General features: G+C 36.3%; 1 protein-coding gene across 10 annotated transcripts in view; it reads left to right on the top strand.

Moving 5' to 3' along the window:
• LOC112043861 (talin-1) overlaps nt 1-15,883 on the top strand; it is an 85,985-nt gene that overhangs the window by 34,156 nt on the left and 35,946 nt on the right. For all 10 annotated transcript variants that reach the window (XM_052886738.1, XM_052886742.1, XM_052886734.1 and 7 more), the window contains exons 14-21: nt 696-790; nt 2,315-2,403; nt 3,208-3,327; nt 3,514-3,652; nt 4,154-4,359; nt 4,687-4,788; nt 14,738-14,908; nt 15,389-15,590. In XM_052886738.1, coding sequence (XP_052742698.1) covers nt 696-790; nt 2,315-2,403; nt 3,208-3,327; nt 3,514-3,652; nt 4,154-4,359; nt 4,687-4,788; nt 14,738-14,908; nt 15,389-15,590 — 1,124 coding nt within the window. The remainder of the gene's footprint in view (nt 1-695; nt 791-2,314; nt 2,404-3,207; nt 3,328-3,513; nt 3,653-4,153; nt 4,360-4,686; nt 4,789-14,737; nt 14,909-15,388; nt 15,591-15,883) is intronic.

Below are 15,883 nucleotides of genomic sequence, written 5' to 3'. Positions count from 1 at the left end.
CTTAACTCTTTCCACAGTTAAAAGCCCGGAGGCCAGTGGATTGGGAGTGGATTGATGGTAAATGATTATGCAATTTAAGATGGAAGCGGACTAACTTGTAAGGAGGTGGATGAAAATCCACACCCCTTTCGGTTTCTACACGACATCATACCGAAACGCTTGGCGGTACGTTTTTGTCGGTAGGGTGGTAACTAGCCACGACCGAAGCTTTCCACCAGCCAAATCTGTACGAATTGAGTAAACCTCAATCGGTCCAACCAGGGATCGAACCCAGGACCTCCGTCTTGTAAATCTACTGCGCATACCACTGCGCTACGGAGGCTGTCAAATCACTTATAATATGCCCCTAACCCATAGGGTAGAGTTCAACATGTTATTTTTGTCCCACCCACCTAATAAATCATTTCTAGATTTGTGAAAAAATCACAAGTAGAATTTAAAAGGAAGTTACTATCGTAACTGAGGAAGTAAAATCATCAACCAGAAACAACCATTTTAAGTCAGCAGTAGTATATTATAACTGCGGAACTAATTACTGCCCGTGGCTCTACTCGCACTTGGCCGGTTATTTTTTTTAACTTTATTTAGTTTTACCTATTTAACACACTATTAGTGCAAAATATTTCTAACTATGAAACCAGTATTCTCAAGAAAAAAATGAATATTTTTATGAATTGCAAACAAATTGTTTCCAGGGCCAACATAATCCAGCACGACACGCTGAAGGCGTCGGGCAAAGTCAACACCACGTCAGTGGCCAAGCCAGCCGTGCTGAGGCCCGGCGCTGAAGGTATGTGCTGAATGAAGCATTGCTTGTACCAAACAAAGTGTATAGTATTTATTTGTCAGTGTCAGCTTAGGAAACTCTTCTAGTTTAAATTTTTTATTATTTTTCTGTAAATATAAAGTTCTTATCATTATTTTAATTAGGTTATTCTTATTTGCAAAATTTATCTCCTAAAACCAAAATAGTTTTCTGAAATTATAGTTTTTATTTATATTTGTAAATATTAAAATTTTTTTTTTTGTTTTTATAGTATAGGAGTAAACCCATATTTGTGCCAAGTTGAGTTGATTCGTTAATTTATTTGTGAAAATTTTGTCAAACAACTATGACCTTTATTTATTAATATTTAACTAATTTTTAAAAAGGAAAAATGTTATATTAATCATTACATAGACTTTTTAAATATTATGTCCATGAGCTGAATAAGTAGAAGTACAATAAAAGTATACGATATAATAAGTTCATTTTGACGACCCCCTGGTCCTCTAAACTTAATTTGGTATTGCTTTTAATTCTTTAGTAAATTTCTTAATTCATCAGATTGACTGTTTTGTATATTTAAAATATAGTATAGTCCAAATTCATTTGTAATAGTCAAGACAGTGTATAGTATTATACAGGGTGTTATGGAGTTATTCCCATAACTTTAAGGTCAACTTATACAAGTCCACTTATAGGTGTCTGCATTGCATAAATATATTTTATTTAACTAAAAAGAAATATTTTTATGTTTTACACAAAATAATTCAATTAAATCCGACTTTCCATGTAAGACACGCCTTTTTATATCCTTGCATTTGAAAATACGTAATCGTGGTAAAACTGTCGATATCGACGAGATATTGCAACTGGCACTCCGCACTTTATAAGTAAGCTACTTCATAATACTTAAATCAATCAATAACTTTGGCTGTCATAATATAAGAATGCGATATAAGGGGAACAATTTAAGATCTATTTACAAAAGAAATATTTTTTACTCCAAGTATATTTATTTTAGAACACATGTTCCTTAGACATTTTTAATTATTTTTCCTTAAAGAATATAAATAACCCTACAGTTATGGGAAATACCCCCGAGCACCCTGTATATTTATTTATAACTAGCGGACCCGGTCAAGCTTCGTTTTGACATAAGTGCACTTATTCTCTTTCTTCTGCCCCTACCCTACCCCTACCCTACCCCTACCGCTTGACTCTTAAACGTTTGTATGGGAAATAGAAAAGGGCAGTTTTTAGGGTTTTCCCCGGAAATTATTCGATTTTTTCTCACCTTTTAAACCTTCCCTATACCTCCACGAACATTTCAAGACCAAGATAAGATAAATCCGTTAAGCCGTTCTCGAGTTTTAGCGAGACTAACGAACTGCAATTCATTTTTATATATATAGATAATTAACAAAGCTTACGCATGAAGCCTATTGCCATGCAAGAGGCCTATGTCCAGCTGTGGACGTCCATCGGCTGTGATGATGATGGACGTACAGTTGTCCGTGTAAGTAGTGCAGTAAGTGGTTCTGTCGCTAGGCGCCAAGCCGTTCGCGGTGGGACACGTGACGGGGGCGCAGCAGACCACCGTGTCGGGGCAGGTGCTCACCGGACACACGCCGCCCGCTGTCAGTGCTCACTTTTGGTTTTTTTTTTAATTAATTTTATTTGTTTTTTTAACACTTCTCTAACAGATTTGGCAAAAACGTTGGGCTTTTTTATACTGTTTTTTTTTTGGTAGCTTGTGCATGATCTCTTGCTTGCTTTGGTGTATGTTTTATTAGTTGGTTATTTTTTGTGACTACTCTTAGCCTATGTTGTATATTACTTACATATAATAGTTTGATGTTAACATCCCTTTATTGATTTCTATGACGATCATAACTTGCTCACAAACGGATTTTTTGGATTTTAACAGATTGATTTTGACTGTATTTAGTTATCTAATCTTTTAGCTGCCGCGTATTGACAATAAGTTTATTTGTTCCACGCTGTCTAACACGGATACCGCAGTGTTCGAGATTGGTTGTGTAGGTACCTAACTCTGCCTAATATAATATTACTATAACAATAAATCGATCTTGTTTTACTAATATTAATAGATAGCTACATGGCCTGTAACCATGTGGCACGTCGATTCTTTTTCTACAATCACAAACGCTTCGAAAATAAGAAAATGTATGACATTTATTATAGACAGGTCACTTGATTAAGTTATCGTTCGGATCTGTCATTCCCACACATTTTTGAAGCGAAAACTTGAATATTGTAGAAATGGCCACATGGCTACAGGCCCTGCTCTTTCAGCTTAAAAATTATAAAAAAATAATGCCGGTATGCCTCTTGCCGCCTTTACTGCATACAAACTAACTTAATAGACATTGTTAGATAGATGAACGAACAATCAATGAAACAGTGTATGTTTACTGCAGGCGAGTCAGGTGCAGCAGACCAAGGTGACGTCGGTGCTGACGGAGCCGCAGCGCGCGCTGCTGTCCACCATCACCAGCGGGAAGGAGATCATCAAGCAGACGGAGGCGAGCCTCACCAGGGTGAGTGCCGACCTGCAGCTGCATTTGAAAACTAAACAATGAATCATTGAATATTTTCGAGTGCTCTATTCCTTTCATGAAGCCCTGTTGACAGCATGTGATCAGGTAACCGAGAGCAATCCTGGCGCTCTCTAATAACACTCCCGACTCAGTCGATAACGCGCTGACCATGGTGTTGTGTTGCAGACGGCGCTGCCGGCGCTGGGGCAGGACGCGGGCTCGGTGAAGTGGATGCGCGCCACCATGGACAGCAGCAAGCAAGTGGTGACGTCACAGATCGCCGCCATGAACGCCGCCACCGCGCAGGTCGTCACGCTCACCGCCGGTAATTGCTCTTATACTTAAACCTATCAACCGAGTCGCTCTTTCCGTCAAAACCTTGGGAAAAATAGCAGAGTCAAAGAAAGAGCGATGCCCGTAAGCAGCCCTACTCTGAAGGTCATATGCCGGCGGAATAAATGGAGGTCTGGCTGGATTGAACTCACATGGGGTCCTTGCGGATGCTTAGAATCTCAAAAATGTATGTGGAGTGTGCGTGTGTGTAACCTCTCGCCTCGTATGCACAAATCAGAAAATCACTTCCGTGAGCTATTCATCTTAGACACAAGTAATTAAAATCGCGCGAAATTTTATACTTGCATGCGCAAACACTAAACTGCCTGAAAGAGATCGTTACTCAGGGATAAAGCCGCTTTTTGAATCCTGCTTTCGTTATAATATGTTTTTACATACTTGTTAAAAGCGCGTTACAGAGCTTTGTCAGAAAACTCTGTTACTAAATGTGCAAGCCTGTCAGTAGTTACCACTGCTGTATGGATCGTTCCAGGTCCCACGGAGGAGGTGGACCACACGGCGGTGGGCGCCGCCATCACCACCATCACCAGCAACCTGCCGGAGATGACCAAGGGCGTGCAGATGATCGCCGCGCTCATGGACGACACGCAGAACGGCGACCGCCTGCTGGACGCCACGCGCAAGCTGTGCTCCGCCTTCTCCGACCTGCTGAAGGCGGCCGAGCCCGACACTAAGGAGGTACATGTTCACGTATATGTAATATTATCTAATAATGCAAATGTCATTGTCTTAAAATAGCGATAAAAGATCCATTTTAAAGGACTCCTTAGCCCTACACCCGCTGGTTCGGGCCTCTTTTCGGATTTTTTCTCTGCCACACAAACAGCAACAAATAGCCTTTGTTTTGTTATATTTATATCCGATTACCGAGGAATTGTTTGTTGAGTTAAATTGTTTGTTTTTCTGACGAAATACTAAATTGGTTGAAACTTTTGTGACTACGACAACACAGTAAGAAATTCGACAGTATTCAAATTACATTAATCAAAAAACTCTTCATTCCAGCCACGACAGAACCTTCTCAACGCGGCTTCGAGAGTTGGAGAAGCTTCCACCAGCGTCCTCTATACCATCGGCGAGGAAACCGAGGAAGATAAGGAAACCCAGGTAACAAACACTAGTGACACACGTAAAAAGTCCTACATATACAGAAAACTAAACTATTGCTATGACAATTTCTATAAGGTTTTCTTCGAGAAAGACTCTAAAGAATACGGAGCCGATTTCACAACTGAAGAAAAGGACGAAAAGTATGAGGACGACGGCATATATGAAGACATAGACACTAGTAACTATTTAGGTAAAATGTTAGACATAATCCACGAGGAGACTGACAGTGAATACTATAGAAGTCTAGAATATTGTAATACCTTATTTAAACGCCAGTCAAGTAAACAAACTGTAGATGATTTAAGGAATGCTGCTATTGCAGAAAACGCAAAGTCTGAAGAAGACGCTTCAGGTGACGGTGATTATGAAACTATATTGTTTAATTGCGAAGGTTATTTAGAGAAAGATAAAATCGGTGATAAAAAATTGATAGGCGATAGTATTGACTTAGAAACTGATAGAAACTTAGATAAAGATTCAAGTGTAGGTGACGCAAATCCAAAATTGTATCCAAAAACTATTTCGCATAAAATTTTCACTTTCAAAAAGGATTTCTCCAATCATGACTACGTTAACGTAAACTTTGATAATCGTACAAATCTAGCAAATACCGACAATCCAAAAGACGATAACGACTCTAACATAAATCTAGATAGGCGTACTAAGAACGAGCTTCTGAGACAACAATTCTTCTTGTCAGGCAGCAACAAAAACGACGTCAACGACAAATTTAACCGTTACACAGACAAAAATGATTTGAATGATAAATTCAATAGGTTGAACGATAAAAAGATCGAATGTCACAGTATAAGAAATGACATAACCAAAACAGGACCAGACGTAAAAGTGTCGGGAGCTTTGAACATGAAATTGATCAATCTAGACAAATACAATCGTGTCTTGACAACGACAGAAACTTTCGTCGAAAAGGCTGAAGCTGGTTTCACTAAAAACGAACTGAATTTGAAGAGAGACGATTTAGAGAGCTTCATAAAACGCAGCGAAAAATACTTCACCACAGAGCAGAGAGATAGAGAGACAACGGTTCATTTGAACAATGCCCCTAACGCAACCCAGGCAAATAATAAGGGCAAAACCGAAGTGCGCATAGTTTACAACCCGACATTTTTGGCTACCCAAAAAGATGTCAGAGGTTTCTGCCAATTTTGCAGCAAACGATGCCCTCGAACAGAGTTGAAATGCTGCCCGAAATGTATTTGTCTAGAGTTGCACTTGAAAGGCGTTTGGAAAGACAACTGGTTGAACATTCTGCTGATTTTAGCGCTGATATTTGTGTTGCTGGCAATTGTCATTCAGTGGTTTTTGAGAAACATCGGCTGCCGTGAAGGAGGCGAGGTTGCTAACGGCACTTGCCTCTCAACACTCTCACAGTAATATATAAAATGACAAATTAGTTCGTAGAGTTAAGAATCGCCAATCGGCAACATTTACAAAGACTCTAGCCTCGTCCGTTTGCTTTATGGAAATTGGTAATATTATTAAAATTAAGGGAAAATAACAATGCAATGCAATAAATGCATAAAAACCCAATCCTAGTTTCTTGGACTTGGAAACTTCGTTTATTGCTTTTTTAACGACGCACAGCGATTTAAAACAATGAGTAAAAGTTAAAACAAAATAACTATCCTAATTACACGTAAAAAAACATTTTATTATTTAATTATTATCGTAATACAACAATGAATCTCTAAAAGATCTGATAACACAATAACAGCTTTAGGCAGCTATATTTAGTTAAGTTACAAATATTGAGACATTTAATGCGGGTTAATTTTAAGTGTAACCTCAATACTTAAGCTATTATAAGGTGTAGGGTAGGTTTAAATTAATAACTTAGATAAGGTAACGGGTTTACATAGTATATTATTTTCATACAGAGGAACCTTCATGTCTAACATAGAGATAATAGCCATACTATACTACGATATAACATATAGCAATTACAGTCGTATAGAAATCGCTCGTAAAGTCAGTGACTCAGACGTAATAGCATACTACATAATATATCGGTTAATGAATATAGGAAATCTGTCAAAAGGTATTTAACTATCAGGACATTACCCTTAAAGGTACTTTTTTAAAATAAGTTTAAACATGCTGTGAGTTAAATTTAGAATATAAGCGTCGAATACTAAAAACTCATTTAATCAGTTCCTTACGCTCTGTCGTGTACCCCAGATGACGCGTTCGCTGCGTATTGCGTACATTTTTGACCATTTGTGATGGAATACTATGAGTATGAATTACTATGGTTCTTGCTGGCACATGAGACTGAAGACCAGTTCGTTGGATTAGGATTGTTCATGTTTCTAGAGAATGCCTTTCGGTGTGTTCTGTTATCAACAAGTGGGCCATCTGTTAGTTTCGTCAATTGTTGATATAAAAAGGATGTTAATGACGCCGCGTACGTGCAAACGCGTACGTCAGTGCATACGGGCTACAATGCATCACATTCAAAATCACATTTATATTGCTTTATATGCTTATTTTTGTGAAGCCTGGCTGTACACAGATTTGTGGCGACTGTCAATATTTTTTTATTAAAATATCAATTTAATAATTAACCCTAAACTGTAAAAATTGCAAACGTATGACAAACATAGTCCCGAAGAGTAAAGATTGGTAGCGTCACTGCAAACATACAATCTTGACGTTTCTAAAGTAATTTTAAAGTAAGCCTCCTTGAAATAAATAAATTTTAAATTTGAATTTGCAATCTTTACTGACAATTTAAAATTCATACATTTTGAATCATACTCGACCTCATTCATCTAAATAAAGAAATTCTATATATTATTTGTCTGTACTCAATAAAATGTAGAGTTACAATTCTCTACCTCATACAGCCAGGGGCTGATCTATCTATAATTACTTTACTATAATTATTATATTTTTCTACAAACTCTTTGCTGTCGTTTTCCTTTCTTGTTGCTACATCTGTATCTACATCTCTGCCCAAAGGGGAATGTCCATTCCTGGCCCAGACCTTTCGTCCCCGCCCCCCACTTTACATAAAACTAAAAAATACTTGATAATTTTTGTTTAATAATGAATAAATTACTTTATCCATAGCGGTTTGCTATAACTTTCCCTAAAAAATTAGTTTCACAACGATATTTGACAATATTATAGTTGTTGTATGACATTTTTGAAGACACGAACATGAACAGTGTTGCCAGCTAAGTGATTTATTTGGTTTAATCAATATTTTAACCGAATAATAATAATCGATCTTTTTCTACAACAAAATCACCTGGAAAAGCAAAAGTTGTAATAGATTATAATGTTTTTGATTATAATATCTGCCTCACTCTTTAAAAACCATTGCATAGTCGACATTATAAAACGTTTCTTGATATCAAAGTACCTATTATATTTTTCGCAATAACCAACCACTAAGAACTCAACTGATTTTTTTAGTTTAATCGATATTTAAATGGATAATAATAATAATCGAGCATAACATTAAGAACATACGCAGGATCACTGCGTAGAAACATTACCAACTGCGCCATTTAAATACTATCTATACTAATATTATAAAGCTGGAGAGTTTGTTTGTTTGTTTTTGATTGAACGCGCTAATCTCAGGCACTACTGGTCCGATTTGAAAAATTCTTTCAGTGTTAGATAACCCATTTATCGAGGAAGGCTATAAGCTATATATTATCTCCGCATTCCTACGGGATCGGGAACCACACGGGTAAACCACGCGGCGTCAGCTAGTATAATATATAATATGAGTAGTAGCGCAAGCCCGTAACTTCGGCGCATGCAATGCGGTTTTTTTATACAATTTTTCCATACTCTATATAAGCTAGCTACACGATCGGCCAACGCGCAAGCTACAGCTATACTAAGCTGATATAAATAAGTGGTCAAAGTGGTCTTAATAGTTGATATTCAATCCCTTTCTTCCGATAACTTTTTCCTTTCATCCGATCTAACTAAATCAAATTCTATATATTTCTATGTATGTATAAATAGTATACATATTGTAGATAATATATTATGTTTACATAATACATTGACATAAAATTGCAGGCGTCCGCAATTTTGTCCGGGTGAAAACGCAATATCATAATGTCAAACGCAATATCATAATATCAAACTACTTGTATAAACCTTTTTCTTGAATCACTTTATTTATTATTGAAAACCAATAAAAACCATTGCGTCGTGTAAAAGATGGTGAAAACAATGACGTGTTATTCTAGTAATAAAATTATTCAATTAGAAATCGATACGAAGTTATTCGATTTTTCGTGTTTCGTATGGCAACATCGATTTGACTTTTGGACAGATAATCTGTTGATGTCAATAATTGTCAATGTCATTCTCATTTTATTAATTAGATAATGTCATTGAATTAATTTACTGATTTTGTCTGTTTTCTGTTTACCTTCAGTATTTTTTGAACCGAATTATAATTTTTCAAACCACAGCTATAATATAAATAAAACTTGCACGAAGTTAAATTCGAAATTCGAATAATGTTGACCCTAAACCGGAAAAATTGCAAGTTTATTTCAGCTCTCAGATGTAAATACAAGAGGACATTTACGCTGCATTAATCAATGTTAATATCAATATTAAAATTATTATAGTTGGCATCAATTGTCAATAAAATGTCACGAAAATACGAATACATTCTGTTTGAAACATGCTCGTAAACAAGTACACAGCAGGTGCAGGCAGCATAAATAATGTTTGATCCATTTTTAATGTGAAAAACGATTATTATTCATAAGAAATAATATGTATACCTAACTTTAATAATTTTTGTCATGTTATTGTGTCAAGTCACAACAGAGTGTAGTTTCCCTTAAAAGTGTTGAAGTGTCGCTCAGTGTATTTTTATGACTAACCAATATTGCTGTATTAAAAAGTACATTTACTGTGTAATTACTGGCGTAGAAGGCATACCATCTAGTCAGATGTAGGACAGCACACAGGTTTTCTTGCATTGTTGATGGTTTGTTCAAGCAATATTTAGTGCATAGAAGTATTATAGTATATTTATCCTACTTTCCTGATTAATATTAAATGTGAACTGTGAGTTTGTATGTCAGTTTGCTACATTTTCACACCCTAAACCAATTTTAAAACAGTAATAAATTGTGCATACTAGAGAATTATCTTAATTCTCTGCGTGTGTGAAGTCTGCCAATCCGCATTGGGCCAGTGTGGTGGACTATTGGCCTAACCCCTATCATTCTGAGAGGAGACTCGAGCTCAGTAGTGAGCCGAATATGGGTTAATGATGACGACGAATAAATTGTGGAATAACATAACATTATTAAATCCACTAAGTAAACCAATTTTAAAACTCTGATTAAATTGTTTGCTGGATTTTCATATTTTATTACTATTTCAGTTATCCAGAGTCATCCCAAGTTTGTCAAAATTGCTGGAAAACGACTGATAAAGCAGCATCTTGCTCAACTGAAGAACGTAAAATAATTATGTAATAGCGACAAACACTCCAAATCAATGTTGTTTTCCTCGCTGTAAATTCATTTATTTACAGTGCTTGTAAACTAAGCCTTGGTTTTGCAAACAAGCACTTTTGAAATAATAAGGTTGACTATTTGTCCATCTCCAGACAGACAGACCTCATTACCAGATAGGAAGACAAGTTCTGCTGAGGAGAGTCAGCAAGAAACTCAACAGTCACTCTTTTTTAGAAAAGTAATACAATATTATAATTTACAATTGTTAACATCATTACAATAATTTCTTCTAGTAGAAGCTGATCCAATGGCCTCCAAGTAGTGGCGTGCACTTCATACATGCATTAAAGTACTGCATATCCTAAGAGTTGTCTTCATTAGTAAATACAGATTTTTCCACTTTGCTTAATTTTATTACTAGTGCATACCCTGATCGACAACCATATGCACGCCACTGCCTGGTTGGTTGGTTGTTTCATTTATTGATTTATTTGTTAAGCTTGTTGGTTACATAAAACAATAAATCTATTCATGTACAGCTTTAATGTTACTTCATCTCCGGTGTACTTTTTGAGCAGTGAGAGTGATAAAATAAAATATTTTTTTTTATGTCTAGCAAACTTTTATTAAAAAAATTATTTAACCAAATCCTTATTTATACATCATATTATCATCTCCATATACTTTTATGGGGGGGCGTAACTGGGTTTCTTGGGCCAACGTTGTATGGGCTGGTGGACATTCCCCTTTCTGTTTCGATTCTATGGTTTTGAAATTTCACTCTTTGGAAAATCAAAGCATAAGGAAAAAGACTGCAAAATAACTTTGTTAAGAGTTATTTGATCGACATTTGTAAGATTTATTTATGGAAAAAATAATACGAGTTACTAAATAAAACTAACTTAGATAGTTAGTAAAACGTGCCAAAATATTGACATATATTTTCAAATATCTTATTACTGTCGATCGTATAAAGATTTTTTTGTTATTGTTATTGTTTTATTGTAGATTTTAATGTTTCGTCCATTATACAAGTAGAAGGTAGCTTTTTAGTGTAGTGTTATTTTTTTTAATTATATTGGCATTTATAGAAAGTCTGACCAGATAGTATGTTTGTAATTTTAAGTTCCTAAAGTTTTATATTTAAGTTATTTTTTTTATTTTGATTCAAAACAACACTCTGGTCATTTTTGCAATTGTTTTTTTTACTGTTTTTGAACCTTAAGCAACTATACTTTTTTCGTTTGTTTATTTATTTTTAGGATTTGGTTGCTGGACTATATTAGGTATTAATAATAATTATAATAATCGACCATGTTTTATTGTAAATATTTTGCGCTTTTTGAATATTATCATTTTTGTAAACTAATATTATTTTTTATATTCTTTTTCATTTTTACGTACTAAAAATTTGTTATACACAGAAAACTATTCTTTTTCTATGCCCGCTCATTTTATTTTAATGATTAATGATTATTTAAAAACTTATAATTTCGCACAGTTTTGAAAGATACTGCTATCTTGTAATTTTAGTTTGTGTATAACAGTTTTGGTACCAGTGACTATATACATATCTTATAAAACTAATAAATGATAAATAACGAAACATTATGTACAAACTCATAACTTGCCTAAACCTTATTAATATATTAAACATTGTAATATTGTGACATATTCGAACACTAACATTGCGATGAATTACCACAGAATGTGTGAACGCAACAATGTATGTTCCACATATAATATATTGGATGGTTATAATACGTGAAAATATCAATTATTTTTTGACGAATGTAAAAACATTAATCAAGCTAAAGTTAAACTAATACTAAATTTCGGTGCGACTAAAATCAACTTTTTCATTTATAAATACCAAAGATTATTGTTTGTTGTGTTACGAAAATAGGGCCAATTGTACCCCTTTCTGGTAAATGTCGAATAGCTTATTCACTAGTTGTTCTTTGTCATTTAACATGAAGTAAGAAAGTCACAAAACGTACGGTTAGAATGTACGTACGCTTCTCAGAAGGTGGTGAAGCCAGCCCTTGGTCTTTCAATAATAATTCATTAAAATTATATAAATATATAATCTCAAAAGGACTGACTATTTTCGTAACTAAAAATCTGTTGTTAAATAAATCACTAAAGTCATATATCATTCCCATTCTGTAGCTAAGCGAAGGCAGTATTGCGTCAAGTACCGGGGTCAAACTGTCACTCAGTGTTATAAGGGCAACTGAAATGGACGCGGCTTGTTCTATGTTGGACGTGGTTGTGGACGCAGTGTGGCCCTCGCTTTATACTTGTTGTTGTAACTCTGTTCTGTTGTTGTACGTAATATAATGACGGTACAGTCAGTTGCAAAAGGGTTGAAAAAATTTTCAAGCTATTTTCGTTGAATTTAAGTTTAGAAACTCACTTTGCTATTTTTTGTTCTGCAGTAAGTATTGGCTGTTTTGTTTACATATTTTGCCGCAATGTAGCAATAACAAAATCTAAATTTTTACAAGTTCTTTATTTGAAGTGTTTACATTGAAAATGTAATTTATTAGTTATTCTATTAGCGGTGTCTAAGCTAGATATTTTTAACAGGCACTTAGCAAATCATACTACCAATTTTCGCAATTGTAGAAACAATATATTTTTTTTGACTCTGTAGTTTCAATATTCAATAAAATAAACTTTATATTTTATTTCAGCCAAGTCGAAACATGACTGTTTATAAATTAACGTATTTCTATATAATAAACTAAAGCTAACGCAAAGTTATCTATAAAAAAATATACGAAGTTGCACTACAACTTTACATTTGTATTTGAAGTTATAATTGCACTAATTTCATACGATCAGAAAATAATATTTAAATGTTGTCAATTCAGCAGCTGACTGTACCTAGCCGACGTATTCCGGCCATTGCCATACTCCGCCAAACATAATGAATAATAATATTATTTTTGTTAATACATTTGCTTTTTACCAACTGTCTGGGTTTTATTTGAGACTAACTGTCTAGAAAAGTGAATGTAGCAGCAAAAATAATACTTGAAGCTTACTAACATACCCCTCGCTTGTCATTGCCCTCTGTTATGGGACTGATTGTGGAAGGCCTATAAAGAGTGCACTCTCATCTAAAAACGTAGCAGCTTCTCTATGATCATCTCTCGATCCTCTATTTAGATCGCGATGGGGTAGGGTCACAAGGTTGGTCCTTACCTAGAAAAGTCCAGAGAAATTCGACCCTTTTGGTTATGAAGAGCGTAATAGCGCTAATGCGAATCAGGGGACGAACTTAGCAACTGTAGACAGAGATTTATTTTAACGCATAGACGGACGTCTTTTGTACAAGGATAGTTCTTGTCAGCTCTACTCTCCATAGGATTAACTGCACATATTCAATATGGACATATCTTCCATATATGGATACCGAAAGGTATATGGGTATATTTCTATTCCTATTCAGCGATTATTGAGTAAAAAGAGAATTAATGTACTTTACGATTGCATTATTGCGCATGTATTCGTTTTTTTTTACCCGACTCCAAGAAGGGCTATACTTTATTACTGTGCTATCTGTTTCATTTACTTATAAATTAAAATAAGTAAAGAAGTTTCAAGAAGCCTTCATGTATGACCGATTTGTCAAATGCAAAACATGTAAAGATCAGAGCTACACGAAAGCGCAGCCTACGTAACTGAATAAGTGTAATTAGGCCTATTTGATAATTTACAGAATCAAAATATATAATGGCTTAGTCGATTTCAGTACCATTAGGGATTGAAGCGAAAGTCCAGGAGAAATGATATAGTCAATTACTGCTATCTAGAAGTTTTGTGACTAATATTCGCGGATTTTATGCTGAATTTCACTTTTTAAAATAATCAACAACAACTGTTTTCGTTGTATATACTTATTCATTGATGTATGTTTTACTAAAATTGTATACATTATAAAAAACTTTGAAAATATTTGCATTAGCAGTTTTGATTGCTGCATCATTAAATAAAATTCTGCTGCAAAATTATATATCTCAAAAAATAAGAAATAAAATCTGTCTATGACTGACTAGTTTCTGCTTATGGATGTGGTATAAAGGGCTTGCAGTGGCACTGTTACAGCTGTTATAACCAGGGATATGTGAATGAAAGAAGCGCTCCGTAGGCTACTAAAAGGGTAGGCGATACAACCTCATAAAATTGAAACAAGTGCAAGTTTAGCACGTGAGAAAAGACTGAAATCCGAAGCCAGCGCACACTCGTGGTAGAGGCGAGTACGAGTACTTATTCAACCCAACGACTGATATATTTAAGCTAGAAGTAGAAAGAAATGATCAGTTCTCGATACTTATTTAAGACGTTCTATTTTATTTTCTTTTGTAACTAAGCGAACAGCTTTTGCTAAGAGTAGGTTATGGCTCGAACTGTTGAGCAGCTATCCAGGCTTTAGTATCTGAGCGACTGTTTCCCTCACCAAGGACATCCTGCTGTCGCTGGCCAAGGCGGTGGCCAACACGACGGCGGCGCTGGTGCTGAAAGCCAAGCACGTGGCGTCGCAGTGTCGCGACGAGCAGCCGCTGCAGAACTGCATCATCGCCGCCGCCACGCACTGCGCGCTCGCCACCAGCCAGCTCGTCGCCTGCGCCAAGGTACGTCTCTTGTACTGCACGCTTCACCTGTAGGCCTAGAGCTGGACCATGGAGCCCATTGCAAGGTTACGGGAGAAGCGAAGCGACAAACTCAGTGGAACTCTTATAGGATAAAAGAAGGGCTGGCTTACTCTTTGCGCATAGTACGCGGAAATACAGCCAATATGCTTGTCGCCATTCCATGTGCATATGATTTGTATATACTCATAGTTATTGTGATAAATTTTATTATTTTGCTATGCGATTCGTTGGTTCCGTGGTTTCGGATCAGGTCGGGCTACATGAGATACTGAGTTTGTTTCTTCACAGAAAAATCCTGAGTGGAAAGTTAGTGATGTCACACCCTCGTGTATTAGAGCGCACGTTAAGCTGAGGGTCTATTAATTAAACGTCACCATTCATCACCCTTATCCCGCTAACACGTATTGGAGCAGCGTCTCTCTCTCGCTGTATGCGTATACTTGTGACGTGTGGGTGCAGGTGGTGGCGCCCACGCTGCACAGCCCGGCGTGCCGCGAGCAGCTGGCGAGCGCGGCGCGGCAGGTGGCGGCGGCCGTGCAGCGGCTGGTGGCGGCGTGCGAGCGCGCGCCCGCGGCCGCCGCGCCCGGCGTCGAGCAGCTGACGGCGGCGGCGCAGCGCGTCTCCGACGAGCTGGAGCGCCTGCTGGCGCACTGCGACCTCGGTACGGCTTTCATACTGTTATGTTCTTTACAAACGAGTTCGAAAAAAAAGGTTCCTAATTTGACCTTTCATTTCTTGTACCTGACTTATGGCTAAGCCACAAGTTTTTGAAATAAAAAGATCAAAAAATATTCTTGTTACAAAATTAATAATAATTCCTTTTCCTCAAAAATTTGTAGCGGCCTGTGCGAGCTACAGTTTTAGCTATGATTTTTTTTTATATAAATAACAATTCTCGATCTCCGCAAATTAGTAAGAGGTTCTTTAAACAACGGCTGATCTAAACATAGAACC

This window comes from Bicyclus anynana, chromosome 18 (assembly GCF_947172395.1).
Source record: "Bicyclus anynana chromosome 18, ilBicAnyn1.1, whole genome shotgun sequence".
Lineage (NCBI taxonomy): Eukaryota > Metazoa > Arthropoda > Insecta > Lepidoptera > Nymphalidae > Bicyclus > Bicyclus anynana.
Note: the sequence above shows the minus strand (reverse complement) of the source record. Positions and strands in the feature narration are given on the sequence as shown.